Consider the following 21,095-nt stretch of genomic DNA (forward strand, 5'->3'; position numbering starts at 1 on the left):
AGTCTGAGAAAGATCGGACGAGTTTCAGGCGAACCGAGAGGTTAGAGTCGTCGTCACGCCGGCCGAGAGAGTTTGAGAATAACCCCCCCCCCCCCGTCCCTCCTCCAAAAAACCACAAACACTGATCCTCCAGCACCCCCGCCTGCCTGGGGGCGCTCTTGGCGACTGCTCTCTCCGCTGTGTTCCCTCCAGGTTTTCCAATGCTCCCTGCGGTTAAACTTTGTCTGCCGTCTTTAAAAGACCCGACTGCTCGGAAAAGGCAAATTTTAACGGCGCGATGGAGGGAGGATTGAAAAACGAGCTGAGACGATGGGGGCTTCGCATCCTTGGGCCCGCCATCGCGACGAATCGACAAGGGGGGGGTGGTGGGAAAAGACAAGCCATCCCCCCCCACCCCCCCGCCGTGAATTGGCTCCGTGGGTGGGCGTGACCCCCGCGTGGCGGTCCGGCCCACTCGCTTTCCAACAGCAAAACAGACGGAAAATTCAAATCGGATTTCAAACGTGGAAGCGGAAACATAAGACGACGAAAAAAAACAAATCTTTTGTATATATATTTGGTGTAAATAATTGAAATAAAATGAAATTATTTTTATCCAAAACACAAACAAATGTGTGTGAGTTTATTTGGGTATTGCCTTTCTTTCAAAAATTATACAGCGCCTTTCATCACAAAGGATCCCAAAGTGCTTTACGTAGAGAGGTGTCTGTCTACTGAGGTGCTGCTCCACCTGGGAGACGCACAGAGGCAGCTCTGCCCCAGCAGCCCCACCCGGGAGACGCACAGAGACAGTTCTGCCCCAGCAGCCCCCACCTGGGAGACGCTCAGAGGCAGCTCTGCCCCAGCAGCCCCACCTGGGAGACGCACAGAGACAGTTCTGCCCCAGCAGCCCCACCTGGGAGACGCACAGAGGCAGTTCTGGCCCAGCAGCCCCACCTGGGAGACGCACAGAGACAGCTCTGCCCCAGCAGCCCCCACCCGGGAGACGCACAGAGACAGTTCTGCCCCAGCAGCCCCACCTGGGAGACGCACAGAGGCAGCTCTGCCCCAGCAGCCCCCACCCGGGAGACGCACAGAGACAGTTCTGCCCCAGCAGCCCCCACCTGGGAGACGCTCAGAGGCAGATACGGAGTCCATACAAAAATACAAAACTTTTAGCAGTGCTCTGCGTTTCCTTTACAATGACAGAAGATACATACTGTATATAATAGCTATGTTTGATATTGTTGTTATGGCTTTTGAAAGTGCACAGTACTCAAACACCCTGTCTGTGGTGTGCGGGACAGGCGTTGTGTCCCAGTAGCATCACTGAGTCCAGGCCTGGACAGCTCCAGTCGGCTCCGGGCAGCTGGGACGACCCTCCTCTCTCACAGGGTCCCCAGCTCCTCCAGGCGGGTCGCGGCCTGGTCCAGCGCGGACAGGATCTCGGCGCCGTCCAGCAGGCTGGACGCTGGGCCCAGGGGGGCATTAACCTCGCACTCCCAGGGGCTCAGAACCGGCAGCACCCGGCTCACCCCGGTCACCCCGCCTGGGAGAGAGGAGAAAGAGACAGAGACTGGAACACCCACAAGCGCAGCACGCCGGCCTGCCTCAGGGCCCCACGCAGGAGAGACACAGCAGCTGTGTGTGTGAGCAGGGGAAGAGACAGCACAGAGGGAACCTCAGAGCCCACAGCCTGGACACTTGGCACAGCCAGCAGCCCTGCCTGCCCAAAATTAATCTCATCCCAGAGTTCCCCCGCCTGCCAGGATCGTCACAGCTCCCAATCCTACTGGGAGGGGGAGGAGGGAACTCAGTGGAACTGGCAGCCCAGTGTGTGATCTCCTGCCCCAGCCTGAGGAACAGACAGCGAGCCTGTCTCTCAATAATAATCATGCAGTGTGTGATCTCCTGTCCCAGCCTGAGGAACAGACAGTGAGCCTGTCTCTCAATAATAATAATACAGTGTGTGATCTCCTGTCCCAGCCTGAGAAACAGACAGTGAGCCTGTCTCTCAATAATAATAATACAGTGTGTGATCTCCTGTCCCAGCCTGAGGAACAGACAGTGAGCCTGTCTCTCAATAATAATAATACAGTGTGTGATCTCCTGTCCCAGCCTGAGGAACAGTGAGCCTGTCTCCCAGTAATAATAATACAGTGTGTGATCTCCTGTCCCAGCCTGAGGAACAGACAGTGAGCCTGTCTCTCAATAATAATAATACAGTGTGTGACCTCCTGTCCCAGCCTCAGGAACAGACAGTGAGCCTGTCTATCAATAATAATACTACAGTGTGTGATCTCCTGTCCCAGCCTGAGGAACAGACAGTGAGCCTGTCTCTCAATAATAATAATACAGTGTGTGACCTCCTGTCCCAGCCTGAGGAACAGACAGTGAGCCTGTCTATCAATAATAATACTACAGTGTGTGATCTGTCCCAGCCTGAGGAACAGTATAACCAGCAATACCAGAACAGCTCAGTGAAATGAATGTAGATGAGAGAGAGACACACACAGAGATGGTTTTGGGAGCTTGAACTCACCAGACCTGGGGGGGGCAGAGCTGGAGAAAGGATGTCTAGAAGGCATCCCTGGAGTTCCTGTGTACCCCGGGGGTGTCCCCAGAGCCCCCGTGTAGCCTGGGGGTGTCCCTGTTGCTCCTGTGTATCCTGGGGGTGTCCCCAGAGCCCCTGTGTACGCTGGGGCCCACGGCACTGAGCCCTGGGGAGCCCTGCTGCAGCCACACACTGTCCCTGGGAGGGTAGGTGAGAGAGCTGTGGGGGTACAGAGAGAGCCGTGGGGGTACAGAGAGAGCCGTGGGGAGAGGGAGAGAGGGAGAGAGGGAGACACAGTTCTGAAGAGGCTCTGGACTGTGCTTCCTAATGCCTGCCAGTGTCCTTCTTCTTAAAGAGCTACTGTAGGAGCAAGTGGGTTTCTCCCTGGAGGCCATAACCAGTGTAAAGGACACTACTCACTCCAGCCCCCACCCCACGCTGATCCCAGCGTTCACCTGCGCCTAAACCCTGATCTCCACCCTGCTGACTGATGACCGCGGGCAACACAGCACACACAGGCGACGCCATCATCGCAGCCAGTCGCTGGCTCGCTCCACGTTGGACTACAAAATAATGACCTTAAATCAGGTAAAGTAGGGCGCAGTACCAGAGCTCCACCAGGAGGGGTCCCCCGTGGCTTGCGTGCCGGGCCGGAGCTCCAGAGGCAGCTTCGTTCTCTTCCACAAGGGGGCAGCGTGGTCCCGCTCCCAGGCCTGGTGACAGCCGCACTGCGGGCGAGACGCAGCCGAGTCGGTCCAGCTGCAGAGGGCCCTCGCACACACAGGGGGCTCGCACAGCGCTCGTGTCAGACGCAGTCAGGGGTTACAGTTCACCCACAAACCCCCAGCAGGCTCTTCTACTGCTGGAACGGCTGTGAGCAAGTGTGAGGCTTCAATCGATCAGTCAGATTGTGATTGATCACCGATCAGGACCTTCAAACGCTTGGTTGCGGCGGCCAACAGCTGGTCTATCACTCTGGGTGTGTGTCTGTGTGTGTCCTCAGGCACTGGTACCTGTGTGTGTGTGTGTGTGTGTGTGTGTCCTCAGGTGCTGGTACCTGTGTGTGTGTGTCCTCAGGTGCTGGTACCTGTGGGTGTGTCCTCAGGCGCTGGTACCTGTGTGTGTGTCTGTGCATGTTCTCAGGCACTGGTACCTGTGTGTGTGTGTGTCCTCAGGTGCTGGTACCTGTGTGTGTGTGTGTCCTCAGGTGCTGGTACCTGTGTGTGTGTGTCCTCAGGTGCTGGTACCTGTGGGTGTGTCCTCAGGCACTGGTACTTGTGTGTGTGTCTGTGCATGTTCTCAGGCACTGGTACCTGTGTGTGTCTGTGTGTGTGTGTGTGTGTGTGTGTGTGTGTGTGTGTGTGTGTGTGTGTGTGTCTCTGTGTGTGTGTGTCCTCAGGCGCTGGTACCTGTGTGTGTCTCTGTGTGTGTGTGTGTGTCCTCAGGCGCTGGTACCTGTGTGTGTGTGTGTGTGTGTGTGTGTGTGTGTGTCCTCAGGCGCTGGTACCTGTGTGTGCTCTCCAGTGAGTGCTGTGGGCTGCCCCTCACCCCTCCGTCTCTTCAGCATGCTCCACGCCCCGCCTGTCACCTCCGCCACCCTGCGCCCCCACTCCCCCTCTCTCCTGTGGCGAAAGACAGTCATGAGCTGATGAGTGCTCGCCTCACCCCCAGTACATTCCCCGCCCCCAGAGCCCCACCCCCATAAATCTCCACCCCCAGAGCCCCGCCCCCAGTGCAATCCCCACCCCCAGAGCCCCACCCCCATAAATCTCCACCCCCTCAGAGCCCCGCCCCCAGTGCAATCCCCACCCCCATAAATCTCCACCCCCCAGAGCCCCGCCCCCAGAGCTCCACCCCCATAAATCTCCACCCCTCAGAGCCCCACCCCCAGTGCAATCCCACCCCTCAGAGCCCCGCCCCCAGTCCAATCCCCGCCCCTCAGAGCCCCGCCTCCTGCCTGGACTCCAAAACCCACAGTGGGCTCGAGTTCCGCCCTTCCCTCCCCAAAAAATATTCCAGCAGAGTCCATAGCCGTGTCCGCTTCTCCCATTATCAATATCAATCAATCGATCAATCGATAAAGGAAGCAGTTCATTCCTGCTAGGGCTCCCCTCCCTCCAGACCAGCTGCCGGCAGAGTCTGGACACCCCTGGGGCTCACTCTTCACCCTCGCCCCCCTCACCTCGGCCTGGTGCCCGCGGCTCGCGGGGGCTGCGGAGGCCCGCGGGGGCAGGAGGGCCCCCGGACCGGGAGGCGGGGGGGCCACAGCGCCCCTCGCTGTGGGGGTCCGCTCAGGGCCGGGGGCCTGGGAAGAGAGGGTGAGGATTGGGGGCCCAAGACGGAGGGAGCGGGTCTCCCACAGCCCTGCCGATCAGGGGTTCCCAGGGAGAGCAGGGGCCCAGAGAAAGAGCCCGCCCCCAGGGGCCCCCGGGCCCCCTCCTCCACGATGGGGGCCAGCTGGAAGTCCTCGCCGTCCATGGGAATGTAGGGCGCCAGCGTGTCCAGGTCCGCCTCTGTGAAGTCCTGCTTCGAAAACACACAAGCATCGGGAGGGGTTAGGCAGCTGTCGGGGCGCCCCCTAGCTGTGGCGCACGCGACCTCCCCAGGAGAGCTCCCACAATGCCCTAGCGCGCCAGGAGCGACGCCAACACCCGGCCCCCGACCTGGCAGAAGCTCACAAACACAAAACAACAGATCCCGCATATAAGTGTGCCTGCACTTCAGGTACAGTTCTGACTCGTCCGCGGGCCGAGTCAGGGGCAAGGGCCAAAGAAGACAGAAGTTTATTACCCTCGTGCGCGGCTATAGATGTGGCCTTGGTAAAGTCAGGATATTCGGAAGAACCAGCAGCAGCAGTCTTGAGATTCGACGTGGTTGTGAAAGAACACAAAACACACTTTATCAGTCCTGCGTGGTCTGTCTGTGCAGAATAAGGCAAGAATGTCTTGATCCCGATAAGGAAGCGGGACACTACATTTTATTGATCCACACACTGTGCAAGCGCTGCTAACTGCTGCTGGTAAGACATGGAGTGGCCGCTGCGGAGCAGGAGTCTGGTTGAGCACGCTGGAAGATCTGGAGCTGGACTGGGCCTTAGGGGAATGGGAGCCTGGAGCGGGTCAGGCTGCTGTGCTCCATCCCAAAATGCTGTCCACTGGAGGTGGGCACTGGTACCTGCTGGTGGTGCTGGACCTGTCTGTCAAAGCTCCACTCCAGGAGCCTCTCCATCAGCGGTCCTGTCCCCTCATCTACACCTCCCTCCACAGAGTCGGGGTGCTGTCGAGAGAGAGGGGGTGCACTGTCAGAGTGTCACTTCACCCCCCGTTCGAGGCTGCTGTGAAAGCTCACGGTTCGGTCATTGCAAGATAAAAAGTGGCCCGCCTGTTAACCAGAGGAGCGCGCTGTGCCACACGTGTGAGTATGTACCACAGCTACTCACCAAAAACACCTCTGGGCCACTGCTGTTCCCTGCTGTGAACACTGGGGGGCGCTCTGGCCAGACCGGCCTCCGGCCACATTGCCCTGGAACACAGAGCGAAGGATGAAAGAAACGTGTTCTTCTGTTTTAGGTTGGGCTGGAGAAAATAAAGCTTAAAACTATAAAATTGGAAACTCCTTTTCTTCCCAGATCCTAGGGCACTTTTAACCCCATGATACCAGCTCACTCTGACCCCCTGTTGCTTCCCTGACACCCCTGGTCATCCTCCTGACTCTGGACCCCAGTGACTCTAGATCCTGTTGACTCTGGACCCCAGTGACTCTGGACCTCAGGGACTCTAGATCCTGTTGACTCTGGACCCCAGTGACTCTAGACCCTATTCTCTGGACCCCGGTGACTCTAGACCCTATTGACTCTGGACCCCAGTGACTCTAGATCCTGTTGACTCTGGATCTCAGGGACTCTAGACCCTGTTGACTCTGGACCCCAGTGACTCTAGATCCTGTTGACTCTGGACCTCAGTGACTCTGGACCTCAGGGACTCTAGACCCTATTGACTCTGGACCCCAGTGACTCTAGACCCTTTTGTCTCTGGACCCCAGTGACTCTAGACCCTATTGACTCTGGACCCCAGTGACTCTAGATCCTGTTGACTCTGGACCCCAGTGACTTTAGACCCCAGTGAATCTGGACTCTGTTGACTCTGGACTCCGGTGAATCTGGACCCTGTTGGCTCTGGACCTCAGGGACTCTAGACCCTGTTGACTCTGGACCTTATTGACTCTGGACCCTGTTGACCCCCAGAAGCCGAGGTGCTGAACTGATGTAGAAGCCACAGTGTGATGTACATCCAGCCCCACTGGGCACCTGGACTCCGCGTGGCGCAGGGCTCACCTGGCTGCCCCCTCTCCGAGTACAGTGCCGTGGTGGTCTCGGCAGGCGCCCGTGCCAGCTGCCCCCACCCCCCGGAGAGAGGGGCGCAGAGGGGCAGGGGCTCCCCGGCGATGGGGCAGGGGGAGAGGTCCTCCGTCTGCTCCAGGGAGAAGATCACCTCCGACTCCAGGGGCTCACTGAGGGGGGACGCAGGGAGGAGCTGCTGAGCCTATATTAGGGCATCTAGTTCCACACCCCCGCCACCTTCTGCGTAAAGACCCTCTTGATATTCTCTAAATGCCTTTCCTCTCAACTTCCTCATGCGTCCCCCCCCGTGTCCTTCTTGCGCTGCTGAGCTCCACCAGAGCGTCGCTCTCGTCTGCTGTCACCGGTCAGGCTCCGGCACGCTTGACCCCTCACCTCAGGATGTAGTTGACGCAGATGACGCTCTGGGGCTGGCCGCTGCGGCTGTTGTAGACCACTGTCGCGTCCGTCTCCACCCACACGTAGCCCCCCCGCTTCACCAGCAGCCGGTACTGGCCCGTGGAGCTCTGCCCCTTGGAGAACACTGCCCAGAGGGGTCAGAGGTCAGAGGTCAAAGGGGGGGGGTGAAGGTCGCCGGAGCAAAGGTTGATGGGAACATGGCGGCACTTACGGTTGTGGTGCGTCTTGAGGATGTGGCGGGAGTCCAGGGCGTGGTAGTACTGGTACACAGAGCGCCCCAAGAGCTCGCTCTCCTCATATCCCGTGAGCTCCACCACCCTGGTGGGAAAAGACCCCGGCCGTCAGCTCAGACACCCCAAAACCGTGAGGTCCTGCCACCCCCCAACCCCCAACACGAACGCCAGGGGACATCGACTCCGTGATTAAATGTAAGAGGACATCCGTTAAAACCAAGAACAGGGCCAAGCTTTACACAGAGGGTGGTGGGGGTCTGGCACAAGATGTCCACGAGACCGTGAGGAGATCTGTCCCGCCCGGGACGACAGGAGCCACAGGCTCAGATCTGTGGGGTTCCAGCCCCTGGAAGGGGGGGTGTTGCCTGACCTGGGCTGGCAGTAGGTGAACCTCATGTCCGGGCTGTGTCGGCTCAGGAAGGCGCTGCGGCTCAGGGGGGCGGCGCCGCCCGAGGGCACGGGCACCGACCGGCACAGCAGGGCCAGGCAGCCTGGCGCCGGGCCGGGCACACGCTGCGCTGCCATCAGCACACCTGTGCAGTGCAACACCTGGCGAGAGAGGGCGAGACAGGGGGGTGACAGGGGGGTGAGAGAGAGTGAGGTGGGAGATGAGGGAGTGAGAGAGAGTGAGGTGGGAGATGAGGGGGTGAGAGAGAGTGAGAGAGTGAGGTGGGAGATGAGGGAGTGAGAGAGAGTGAGAGAGTGAGGTGGGAGACAGGAGAGTGAGAGAGAGTGAGAGAGTGAGGTGGGAGATGAGGGAGTGAGAGAGAGTGAGGTGGGAGACAGGGGAGTGAGAGAGAGTGAGGTGGGAGATGAGGGAGTGAGAGAGAGTGAGGTGGGAGACAGGAGAGTGAGGTGTTGGAGTGAGAGAGTGAGGTGGGAGACAGGAGAGTGAGAGAGAGTGAGGTGGGAGATGAGGGGGTGAGAGAGAGTGAGAGAGTGAGGTGGGAGATGAGGGAGTGAGAGAGAGTGAGGTGGGAGACAGTAGAGTGAGGTGTTGGAGTGAGAGAGTGAGGTGGGAGACAGGAGAGTGAGAGAGAGTGAGGTGGGAGACAGGAGAGTGAGAGAGAGTGAGGTGGGAGACAGGAGAGTGAGGTGTTGGAGCGAGAGAGTGAGGTGGGAGACAGGAGAATGAGAGAGAGTGAGGTGGGAGATGGGGAGAGTGAGGTGGGAGACAGGAGAGTGAAAGAGAGTGAGGTGGGAGACAGGAGAGTGAGAGAGAGTGAGGTGGGAGACAGGAGAGTGAGGTGTTGGAGCGAGAGAGTGAGGTGGGAGACAGGAGAGTGAGAGAGAGTGAGGTGGGAGATGGGGAGAGTGAGGTGGGAGACAGGAGAGTGAGAGAGAGTGAGGTGGGAGACAGGAGAGTGAGACAGAGTGACAGAGGGAGCTGATTCCGCAGTGTCTCCTCACTTTCCAGGAGGCTGACTTGAGACTGATTGCCCGCGGCTGTGAGGTCGGTGTGCATTTCATCCGGACGAAGACGTCGCAGACCTGCCTGCCCACAGCGTCCGGCTCTGCGGGGGAGAGGGAGTATGAACACCGCTGCCCCCCGTCGCTCCCACAGGAGTCTCCCCCCTGCTCCCTTTTCAAACACAGCGCCCCCTCCTGGACCAGGACCCCACACCCCTAAGTCAAACCTCGCCCTCCCCCGTCAGTCACGTGAAATGACGCCCCCTCCCGCTACGTTCTGGGCGCCCCTGGACCTGGGGCCTGGGTCACCTGGTCGGCAGTGGAGAATGTCCCTCATCTCCTCCTGGTCACAGGGGTGGACGAACTCGAAGACGCTCTGCCCCATCAGCTCCAGCTGGGGGACAGGGAAAGAGGGAGACAAACTGCTGAGAGAGGAGAACAGAATCCCTGCATTCCCAGACTGCATCCTGCAGGAGCGGTCTCCACACCTAGCGCAGCATGAGCCCCTACAGCCCGGAGAACCCAGTTCAGGATCCCAGTCCAGTACGAGCCCCTACAGCCCGGAGACCCCAGTTCAGGATCCCAGTCCAGTACGAGCCCCTACAGCCCAGAGATCCCAGTTCAGGGTCCCAGTCCAGGACGAGCCCCTATAGCCCGGAGACCCCAGTTCGGGGTCCCAGTCCAGTACGAGCCCCTACAGCCCGGAGACCCCAGTTCGGGGTCCCAGTCCAGGACGAGCCCCTACAGCATAGAGATCCCAGCTAGGGTCCCAGTCCAGGATGAGTCTCTACAGCTCATCCTGGGAATCCCAGAGGACACCACTGTTCATTTCAGTCACTGAAAGCTCAGCTGGGATGTGAACTCTGTGTGTCCTCTCGTCCTTCATGAGTGCAGACTTGTGCCCCCTGGTGGTGGGCTCAGGATCAGCAGTGCAGGAGCTGGGCGCAGTACCTGTGTGATGCCCGTGTGCCGGCTCACGCCCTCCGAGGCGTAGACGACCTGCCCGCTCGGGGACAGCACCAGCAGCAGGAAGCCCTCCAGCCCGGCGCACAGCACCGTCTCCTCCCGGGACGTCCCGCTGAGACGCTCTGTCATCCCGCAGCCTGCAGAGACAGGGCGCAGCGGCTCCTGTCACACCCCGCCCCCAGCAGAGCGGATCAGTCGGGGAGCCTGCATGGACTTCCCCAGAGGAGACCATCCGCACAGGCGTGTAGCTCAGACAGGTGAGTGTGGGAGTGAGTCAGAGTGAGTGAGTGTGAATGAGTGTGTGAGAGTGTGTGTGTGTGTGAGAGTGAATGAGTGTGTGAGAGTGTGAGAGTGAGTGTGCTAGAGTGAGTGTGTGAGAGAGTGTATAAGTGTGAGTGTGCGAGTGAGTGTGTCAGAGTGAGTGAGTGTGAGTGTGAGAGTGTGTGTGTGAGAGTGTGTGTGAGTGTGTGTGTGTGAGAGTGTGTGTGAGTGTGAGAGTACAAGTGTGAGTGTGTGAGAGTGAGTGTGTGAGAGAGTGTATAAGTGTGCGTGAGTGAGTGTGTGAGAGTGAGTGTGTGAGAGAGTGTATAAGTGTGCGAGAGTGAGTGAGTGTGTGAGAGTGTGTAAGTTTGCGAGAGTGAGTGAGTGTGTGAGAGAGTGTATATGTGTGAGTGTGCGAGAGTGAGGGTGTGAGAGAGTGTATAAGTGTGCGAGAGTGAGTGAGTGTGTGAGAGTGTATAAGTGTGCGAGTGTGAGTGAGTGTGTGAGAGTGTATAAGTGTGCGAGTGTGAGTGAGTGTGTGAGAGAGTGTATACTGTAAGTGTGAGTGTGCGAGAGTGACTGTGTGAGAGAGTGTATAAGTGTGCGAGAGTGAGTGAGAGTGAGTGAGTGAGTGAGTGAGTGAGTGTGAGAGTCTACAAGTGTGAGTGTGTGAGAGTGAGTGAGTGTGTGAGAGTGTATAAGTGTGCGTGAGTGAGTGTGTGAGAGAGTGTATAAGTGTGCGAGAGTGAGTGAGTGCGTGCACCCCAATCCTCAGGTGCACCCAGAGGAAACAGTCTGTGCACGCTGTGCCGACTCCGGGTGTCCTCACCGTCCCTCTCCGGAGAGGCCAGCAGGCGCCGGAGCCGCAGGTAGCTGAGTGCCAGTCTCATGACGGAGGCCTTGTCCAGCTGTGCGGCCGAGCCGGGGCCCAGGGGCAGCTGCCGGGCCAGCTCGCCCAGCACCTGGCTCTCCAGGCCACGCCGGCTCCGCGCCGCGGTCCGAGACCTCTCCCGGCGCCGCTCCGAGCACGCCCTGCCGGAGAGCCACAGTGAAGCCACGTGGGCAGACGCCAGCTCCCTCGGGAAAATCGATCCATCGGACGGGTCCAGCTCGTTTGGTCTTTAGCGGCTGATTGATCCCAGAATCCCAGATCCAGCCGTTTCCCCGAGAGAGGCCAGGGTGCCGGCTTCAATGACGTGGCTGAACAGCATGTTCCACCCTCCCACCCCTCCTTGCGTAAAGGAGTTCTCTGAACGTTCTGTGCTATAAATACCCTGCCGCGTATCGGCTTTAACTCCTCCCAGTGAGCTCGGTCAGGAGGGGGGTTGTTGCCCCTGGTTAGCAGGGGTCCCGGGGGGTCCTGGGGGGGGACGGACTGAGTGTCCTGGCCGGGTGGAGCCCTGTTTGCGTCAGGCAAGGCTATCAGCCAACACCTGGCACTCGATGGGCTGGTACCAGAGGCTGGGACGTCAACGGGGGCTTATCAGGCCCCCTGCAGCCCCGCCTGTGTGCGCTGATACCACAGCTGCTTCCCGGAACAGATGCACAGTGTTCCTTCCTGAGCGCTGCACAGGGACATGAGCCACGGGTCCGACAGAACTCTCGTAACCTGTGCTATTCCTGCTCTAACAGGTGGCAATTACCTGTACTGTACCTGCCCTGCACTCCGATTGATGTATCGGGCTGCGATTACCTGTACTTTACCTGCCCTGCACTCCGATTGATGTATCGGGCTGCGATTACCTGTACTGTACCTTCCCTGCACTCCGATTGATGTATCGGGCTGCGATTACCTGTACTGTACCTCCCCTGCGCTCCGATTGCTGTATCGGGCTGCGATTGCCTGTACTGTACCTGCCCTGCGCTCCGAGTGATACATCGGGCTGCGATTACCTGTACTGCACCTCCCCTGCGCTCCGATTGCTGTATCGGGCTGCGATTACCTGTACTGTACCTGCTCTGCGCTCCGATTGATGCATCGGGCTGCGATTACCTGTACTGCACCTGCTCTGTGCTCCGATTGATGTATCAGGCTGCGATTACCTGTACTGCACCTGCTCTGTGCTCCGATTGATGTATCAGGCTGCGATTACCTGTACTGTACCTGCTCTGCGCTCCGATTGATGTATCGGGCTGCGATTACCTGTACTGTACCTGCTCTATGCTCCGATTGATGTATCGGGCTGCGATTACCTGTACTGTACCTGCCCTGCGCTCCGATTGATGTATCGGGCTGCGATTACCTGTACTGTACCTGCTCTGCGCTCCGATTGATGTATCGGGTTGCGATTACCTGTACTTTACCTGCTCTGCGCTCCGATTGATGTATCGGGTTGCGATTACCTGTACTTTACCTGCTCTGTGCTCCGATTGATGTATCGGGCTGCGATTACCTGTACTGTACCTCCCCTGCACTCCGATTGCTGTATCGGGCTGCGATTACCTGTACTGTACCTGCTCTGTGCTCCGATTGATGTATCAGGCTGCGATTACCTGCACTGTACCTCCCCTGCACTCCGATTGCTGTATCGGGCTGCGATTACCTGTACTGTACCTGCTCTGTGCTCCGATTGATGTATCAGGCTGCGATTACCTGTACTGTACCTGCTCTGCGCTCCGATTGATGCATCGAGCTGCGATTACCTGTACTGTACCTCCCCTGCGCTCCGATTGATGAATCGGGCTGCGATTACCTGTACTGTACCTCCCCTGTGCTCCGATTGATGTATTGGGCTGCGATTACCTGTACTGTACCTGCTCTGCGCTCCGATTGATGTATCGGGCTGCGATTACCTGTACTGTACCTCCCCTGCGCTCCGATTGATGTATCGGGCTGCAATTACCTGTACTGTACCTCCCCTGTGCTCCGATTGATGTATCGGGCTGCGATTACCTGTACTGTACCTGCTCTGCGCTCCGATTGATGTATCGGGCTGCGATTACCTGTACTGTACCTGCTCTGTGCTCCGATTGATGTATCAGGCTGCGATTACCTGTACTGTACCTCCCCTGCACTCCGATTGATGTATCGGGCTGCGATTACCTGTACTGTACCTGCTCTACGCTCCGATTGATGTATCGGGCTGCAATTACCTGTACTGTACCTGCTCTGCGCTCCGATTGATGTATCGGGCTGTGATTACCTGTACTGTATCTGCTCTACGCTCCGATTGCTGTATCGGGCTGCGATTACCTGTACTGTACCTGCTCTGTGCTCCGATTGATGTATCGGGCTGCGATTACCTGTACTGCACCTGCTCTGTGCTCCGATTGATGCATCGGGCTGCGATTACCTGTACTGTACCTCCCCTGTGCTCCGATTGATGTATCGGGCTGCGATTACCTGTACTGTACCTCCCCTGTGCTCCGATTGATGTATCGGGCTGCGATTACCTGTACTGTACCTGCCCTGCGCTCCGATTGATGTATCGGGCTATGATTACCTGTACTGTACCTGCAGTACATTCATGTATCGTGAATGGCCTCTGTGGATTACACCACACTCTCACCCGATCCAGAGACTATAGGGAAGGTGAGCGTGATCCCAGCTCCCAGATTCTATCCCATTTGATCCCTATCCATTGCCAGCAAGAACAAACAGGAGCCTATTCCTGAAACACAAAGACGGCACCCATCCTTGATGGGCCCGCAGTGAGAGGGACAATGGAAATCAAAGCCAGCCAGCAGGAGAACGGAGAGAGACCATGCAGACTCCACACGGAAGGAGCTCCATGCTGGAACCAAATCCGGGACCCCGTGCTGACGGCCAGGACGACCCTACAAACTTCCATTCTCTCTCCTCGGGCCAGTTCCCCCCCCACACACACACAGCTTTCTGTGGGCTTCCTGCTCTCGGAGCTCCCGCTGGGGTCAGTACGCAACGATCAGCCAGATCCACAGGCGGGACATTCCCACTAAAGAACCCGGCCCAGGATGACCCCTCAGACTGCGCCCGGGCCGGCAGAACATGCTCGAAAATTCGGGAATCTCCAGCACAGCCCCTGTCCCCGGCTCGGGCGTACTTCCCAGCAGGATCTCGCCCACACACAGGTACAGATGTACGTCTTTCTCTATTCTAACAGCTTCTGGGGCAAAGTCTGCATCTGCTTTGTAAAGCGTGCAGCAGATCACAAACTCCAATTCCTGCTAAATATCCAGAAACCCCCCCCCCCCCCCGAATTCGCTCCGGCTTCTCACTGGCTAAATTCCCAGTTTTCCAAGCCGAGGCCCCGAAGTCGCGGACTCTGGTTCGAAATCCGGCCGCTCACCTTTTCTTCCTGGCCTCACTCATCCTCCTCTTCCTCCTCAGTGGCCTCTTCACCCAGCCCAGCTGGCGAGAACCGGCAGCAGCCACCCCGGTCCACACCAGGAATCACGAGGGTCGGCCCCTGTCCACCGGCCAGCCCTCCTGAGCAGAGAGTCCGAGGTCAGAGGGAGAGACAGTGGGGGCTGCCTCTGAAGCAGGGCTCTAATATACAGAGTCCCAGCTGAGCTGGCCCCCAGACAGATCATAAATCAAGCAGACTGACAGCTCGCACTCTCCCGCCCACCTCGACGCTGGGTCCTAGTGCCCACCCCCGGCCAGCCTGGCTCCCTGGGATCAGAGCCTTCTGTTTCCCCAGGACGAGGTCTGACCTCCAGGGTCAGGGTCAGGGCTCTGGTCCAGCGACTCAGGGGGGGCTTGCACAGTCTCCCCAGTCCAGCTCTGGGCTCCACCCACTGGGTGAGGGTCCCAGTGAAGTCCTGCTTGATCTTATTCGCCAGCAGCTACATCACCCTGCTGCTCACTGGAGCCCAGCAGTGGGAGCCTGGCCAGTACCTGGAGGGGAGACCCCTGGGAAAGCTCAGGCTGCTGCTGGAAGAGGTGTTAGTGGGGCCAGTAGGGTGTGCTCACCCTGCGGTCTGTGTGGGTCCCCTGCCATTCACCCCACCTTGTGGTCCACCCACGTTCTCAATTAGCTAATTTGACTAATCAATTTATCGAAGGGTGATTGATCAATTCTCTTCTGATTGGACCCATGAAGTAGTTACTTTGATTTCTCTAACCTCTTCCCAGGTCAGTGGAGGTGGTGTATTCAAGTAATGACCTTTGACCCTGCTCCTCGAAGGATGCCCAGAATGTTTCAGTCTTCATAAGCATCTTCAGCCAGAGGAACCCCAGATGTAGGAGAGGGGGTCCCTAGTTCTGATACCAGAGAGCAACAGGGCTTTCTGATTTTCTAGTCTAGCTGTAAGTTACTTAATTGAACCAATTAAAGGCTTAATTCACTCCGCAGGTGTGACGTTCTGCCCCTGTAAGAATGACACTCTACAGGTCAGAGGGACACAGGACTGTTGCAGAAATGAATACCGGACATTGATAGAATAGATTGGTGCATGAACTGAATGAAGGAACTACTGAAGTAAAAATGAAATCTGGGAGGGCTGTCCTACGCTCTGGTGTGGAAGAGTTTTGAGTAATTCTGCAGGAGAAATTCTCCCCCTCCTGGTTAAGATATGAGGAAAGTGGGGGATCTGTAACAGCGGTTACAGATATATATGTATATACGTATAAAAAAGCTATATTGTCCTGTATGTTATGTGAATGGAAACTGAAGAGGAAAGCAACGACACCTTGTGGTTACTGATAGGTACTGCGCCCCCCCTCTCCCCCAGCCACACCTGATGTAGAAACTGCTCTCTCGGTTTCTCTGGGTTACAGATTTAACTGGAGACCTGCACCTGCTCCAGAGGTGTCCTGGAGAGCTAGAGGTGGCACGTCAAGCTCCAGAGTTCCTCACACCGAGAAGAGTCACCTTCTCAGGTGTGGAGCAGGGCCGGCCAGCTCAGTGCTGGAGAGCCACAGTCCAGCAGGATCCCGAACACTTCTGAGCCTGAGCCCTTTTCCAAACAACATCTCCACTTCCGGGTCGCGGGGCAGCTGGAGCCTATCCCAGCAGGCAACAGGCGGAAGACAGGGTCCCCCCTGGATGGGGCACCAGTCCGTCACAGAGCACACACACACACGCACGCACGCACACTCACACGCTCACACGCTCACACCAGGGACAATTTTCCCAGAAGTCAATTAACTTACCAGCCTGCCTCTGGGACTGTGGGAGGATACCCACGCGAACACAGGGAGAGAACATGCAGGCTCCACACGGACAGCACCCCAGGTCCAGAACTGAACCCAGGTCCCCAGCGCTGGGAGGCACCCACGCCGACCACTGCACCTCCCTGTCGGTAAAAAACAGACTGATCTGGTGCCCTCCCAGTAGTGCTTTTCCACTGAACTCTTAACCCCTGACTCCTGGCCCCCCCTCACCCCCTGCCCAGATGGGCTGCCGTAGTTGTGCCGGTCAGATTCAGGGCACGACCCCAGTGAGGCGCCACTCGGGCCGGAGGCACCGGGGCAGGGGCAGCTGGCACGCAGCCGGGTGCCCGATCCCAGGGCCCCTGAAGGCAGCTCTCTTCCTGCCCGCGCCGGTCTCCACCTCTCTGGACCCCGAGCCCGCCCTGCTGCCCTGGAGGTCAGGACGGATCTGGTGTCGGCGAGCAGCGCGCGTCCGTCTCTGTGCTCCAGCTCTCCCGAGCTCTCCGGGGCTCTCCGGAGCCGGAGCAGTCAGTGTGAAAACGTCTCCACGCGAGGCTCGGTTCTCCTGGCGCGCGGTACAAGACTCTCTGGTTCTCTGGCCCAGCCGCCCCCTGCTGCCCCCCACTTTGAGTACTGTGTGTGTGTGTGTGTGTGTGTGTGTGTGTGTCTCTGTGTGTGTCTGTGTTTATGACTCTGTGTGTGTATCTGTATATGTGTGTATCTGTGTTTGTGTGTCTCTGTGTGTGTCTGTGTCTCTCTGTCTGTGAGTCTGTGTGTGTATCTGCGTATGGATGTATTTGTCAGTGTGTGTAGGTGTGTATCTCTGTCTATGAGTCTGTGTGTGTGACTGTGTGTGTCTGTGTGTGTGGCAGTGGGCTATTGGATCAATACATCGATCTAAACTTCTTACTTAAATACCCAAATACAAGCTGCTGCTCCTTCTTCTTCCACAGCCAGGACGTCCTGAGCTCTCCTGTACTGAGCGCCGGCCCCTCTGGATCTGGGGGACCCCAGTCTGCTATGATCCCCCAACCCCCACCCCCACCCCCACCCCCACCTTGTCTCTCACCCCAGTGTTTCTCAGACTGACCCCCCAGGTCAGGATGTCTGCCGGGACACCCCCCAGGTCCAGTGGCGAGTGCGGACCGTGTCTGTCCCTCTCCTGGGCTCCCGTCCTCCAGATGCTGCTCTGGTCGGGCCGCAGGTGGACAGGAGCCGCCCAGGGTGGGTCCACTTTTTATTACTCCAGGCTCACGGAGGTCCGGTTCTGGTTCTGGTTCCGGCTCGGACGCGGCCCGGATCCCCAGTCCGTGCGTGTGGTAAAAATGGAGGGACTGGCGCTCCCCGTGCCCCGCGGCCCCCGATCAGGCACGGCGTGACCCCGCTGGGCCCCGCTGGGAGCCACGTCCTCTGGAGCCGGGGCCCTGCCGTTATCCCAGTCTCGGAAGAGCAGCCCCTGAACTCCCAGCTCCGCTGTGTCCGACACATCACCCGCCCCCTTCCCGACACCATTCCTCACTCCAGATGTGGGAAGAGCTCCTGTCTCCCGACTGACCCCCCGGCCGCGTCCCCCCTTTCTTCTTATATGCCTCCGTGCCCCCCCCCACACTCCACACCCCGGGGGGTGTCCCTTCAGCCCTCCAGAGAGACGCCGCGCCTCTCCGGGCTCCTCGATCCCGGATCCGTCCCGCTGTCCAGTACGAGCCTCCCCGTCCAGATGTTCGGAAAGTCCCCGGCTCCAGCTGTGCTGGGCTGGGGTGCCGTACCTGCAGCCCCCCCGGAGCGAAGCGCCCCCACCACCTCCACCCCCCTTCCAGATGTGGCTGGGAGAAATCCAGCTGTGCCGGCACTCCAACAGAATCCCTGCTTTGTCCGGAATCTCGGAGGCTCCGGCTCGGGATGGGGCGCTGTGGCCGTGCCGCCCGCTGTCCCTCCGGGGGTGCAGATCTCCGGACTGCCTCTCCTCTCCTCTCCTCTCCTCTCCTCTCCTCTCCCTCGCGTGTGGCCACAGGCAGCCAGGGGGAAAGGCCTTTTCTTTCCCGAAACTTGTCAGGCGGCGGTGATTTATTGAAAGGGACTTCCTGTGGTTGGCTGGCTCCTCTGCAGCTGCTCTCGCAGGCCGGAGCGCTTTTCCAGGGAGGGGGAAGAGAGCCGGAGAAGGAGCCCAGCCCGTTCTCCCTCACTGCCGGTCAGTCCAGTCCAGTCTGGCTCAGTATGGCTCAGTCCAGTCCAGTCCAGTCCAGTCTGGCTCAGTATGGCTCGGTCCAGTCCAGTCCAGTCCAGTCTGGCTCAGTATGGCTCGGTCCACTCCAGTCCAGTCCCTTCTGGCTCATTCCACAGTTCAGCCCGTTCTCCCTCACTTGCCGGTCAGTCCAGTCCAGTCTGGCTCAGCCGAGTCCGTTCTCACTGCCAGTTCAGTCCAGTCCAGTCTGGCTCAGTGTGGCTCGGTCCAGTCCAGTCCAGTCCAGTCTGGCTCTTCCCACAGTCCAGCCTGTTCTTTTTCACTGCTGGTCAGTCCAGTCCAGTCTGGCTCAGTATAGCTCAGTTCAGTCCAGTCCAGTCCAGTCTGGCTCAGTCCAGTCCGTTCCAGTCTGGCTCAGTATGGATTGGTCCAGTCCAGTCCAGTCCAGTCTGGGACAGTCCAGCCTTCTGACAGTTTACCATAGTGAATGTATCACACTCTGTGGGTTGTTTTACTGTGTTTTTTCCACAGATGTGCTGTGGGTTTAACCAGCCTTGTCTGTGCTGTGCCACAGTGCATGACCAGGAAGGCCGGGTCTGAGTCCCGTTAATGGCGGTTGTGGGTGCGAGGCCTCCTGTTCCTCGTGTACTTCCTGTCTGGTCTTAATTGGCAACTAGTTAACGAGGAACAGAGAGGGGTGGGAATAACCTCCTATGAGTCTTGCTGTTCAACTAAAGGTTTGATCAGTAATCAATCAGGATAATAATTCAAGTAGTTCAGGAGGGGAGCTGGCTGCAAAGGAACAAGTGCAGGTTTATTCCCCGCAGAAGAGCGATGAAAGGAAACACAACGTTTCGGCTGTGGAGCCTTCTTCGGGTGTGGATGGGCAGGCACTTCTAGTCTCTTCTAGTGCACTCTAACCCAACAGTCCTGTGCACCGGTCCAATCTGACCTAGCCCATTCCACTCCATCGCGGTCCCGTGCAGTCCAGTCTGGGCCAAATCAAACCCGGTTCAGCCCACTACGCTGTTCCCTAGATCTCAGTCTGACTCGGTCCGGTCCAGCCCACACCTCTCCGGACTGACGCAGGTCATCCCAGTCTAATTCCAGACCCCTCTCGCCCGTTGTGACCTCTGTGTTGAACAGCCTAGGTCTCCATTCGGACCAGTCCGGTCCAGTGCCCTGCAGTGTGACCCGCCCCAGTGCGGTCCACAACCCACAACCCGGCCGCACCAAGTTCTGCAGCGTGGGCCGGCCCAGCCCGGGACAGGCTTGAGACTGCGGAATGAGAAATAAAAGCCTTTCTCCGCGATTCCTGTCCTGGGCCTTGTTGTCCGGGCCGGAATGCTGTGACAGGGGATGATGGATGACCCGGGCCCAGAAGGGATGGGTGTTTATCCCCCCCAGTGCCACCCTGTCCCTGGTAATGGTTTCCCCCGAGCCCTGGCTTCTGGACCGTGGGGCCCAGAGAGAGAGGGCACGGCGCTCTCTAATCACGGCCCCCTCCCCAGCGCAGTCAAAACATCCCCCCGGTCCCGTTTCCTGCTGACTGCACGCTGGCACACGGGCCCTGCTGCCTGAAACGCCCACGCTGTCGACAGCCCTCGTTAGCGCCCCTTTAACGAGGTCCCCCGGCACGGCATCCCCGACCTTCCCCTTCCCTGAGCTGGCTCGGGTCTTGCTTTTTCACACCAGGGGCGGGAACTGACGTTGCGGGCCGGGGAGGAGGTGGGGGGAAGCATTTCAGTGTGGCGCGGGCTTCACACACCTTCGCCGATAGGGCCCCGCCCCGCGAAAGGTAACACCGGCATGTCGTGTTTTTCTCTGCGGGCGCGCGGCGGCGGGGGGGCGTGATCCGACTTCAGAGCGCGCTGCCAGGGCGCCTGGAGGGGCTCGGGCACGGAGGGGTGACCCCTGTTTATCTCCGCTGGCGATCTGGCCAGCCCAGGCGCTGGGAATGAGTGGCGGGGGGGATGAAAGGCGGGATCGGGCGGTCCTAGACCCAGGCTTAATAACGCAATCAGGCCGTTTCCTGTTTAGGGAAGCCCAGAGAGGCCTGTTCGGCCCCAGGGGAGGTAGGATTAGGACGTTAATGGAGCGTGAACACAGCACCGAGCAAGGGCAGAGGGAGAGTGAGGGCAGGAGGGACAGACGGGCTTCCTGAGAAACAGACGGGCCCAGAGAGGGGGGCAGTGCAGGAAAAGACAGAGGAAAACTAGCAGAGCCCAGTGAGATCGGGGTAAAAGCACAGTACAATGCAGTAGAGCCCAGTGAGATCGGGCTAAAAGCACAGTACAATGCAGTAGAGCCCAGTGAGATCGGGCTAAAAGCACAGTACAGTGCAGTAGAGCCCAGTAAGATCGGGGTAAAAGCACAGTCCAGCGCAGTACAGCCCAGTGAGATCGGGGTAAAAGCACAGTCCAGCGCAGTACAGCCCAGTGAGATCGGGGTAAAAGCACAGTCCAGCGTAGTAGAGCCCAGTGAGATCGGGGTAAAAGCACAGTACAGCGCAGAAGAGCCCAGGGAGATCGGGGTAAAAGCACAGTACAGCGCAGCAGAGCCCAGTGAGATCGGGGTAAAAGCACAGTACAGCGCAGTAGAGCCCAGTGAGATCAGGGTAAAAGCACAGTATAGCACAGTAGAGCCCAGTGAGATCAGGGTAAAAGCACAGCACAGTG

At 58.5% G+C, this 21,095-nt stretch overlaps 1 protein-coding gene across 9 annotated transcripts; it reads right to left on the reverse strand.

Moving 5' to 3' along the window:
- Positions 1–585: 585 nt before the first annotated feature.
- Positions 586–17,820, reverse strand: LOC102687670 (hypoxia-inducible factor 1-alpha-like). 9 transcript variants are annotated; one of them, XM_069180458.1, is made up of 19 exons: positions 17,305–17,814; positions 16,236–16,378; positions 14,428–14,567; positions 10,989–11,191; positions 9,884–10,035; positions 9,242–9,326; positions 8,933–9,036; positions 7,893–8,071; positions 7,501–7,607; positions 7,266–7,413; positions 6,867–7,042; positions 5,973–6,055; positions 5,708–5,809; positions 4,716–5,059; positions 4,041–4,155; positions 3,141–3,261; positions 2,667–2,752; positions 2,522–2,627; positions 586–1,528 (listed from the first exon to the last, which is right to left on the reverse strand). In XM_069180458.1, the coding sequence occupies exons 3-19, from the start codon at positions 14,448–14,450 to the stop codon at positions 1,368–1,370; spliced, it is 2,295 nt and encodes a 764-aa protein (XP_069036559.1). In that variant the 5' UTR covers positions 14,451–14,567; positions 16,236–16,378; positions 17,305–17,814; the 3' UTR covers positions 586–1,367. The 9 variants fall into 9 exon arrangements, with proteins under 9 accessions (XP_069036559.1, XP_069036557.1, XP_069036555.1 ...); XM_069180456.1 differs by having other exon boundaries at positions 2,522–2,752; positions 17,326–17,796; XM_069180454.1 differs by having other exon boundaries at positions 2,522–2,752; positions 17,305–17,796.
- Positions 17,821–21,095: the final 3,275 nt, after the last annotated feature.

The sequence above is a fragment of the Lepisosteus oculatus genome, chromosome 18 (genome assembly GCF_040954835.1).
Source record: "Lepisosteus oculatus isolate fLepOcu1 chromosome 18, fLepOcu1.hap2, whole genome shotgun sequence".
Classification (NCBI taxonomy): Eukaryota; Metazoa; Chordata; class Actinopteri; order Semionotiformes; family Lepisosteidae; genus Lepisosteus; species Lepisosteus oculatus.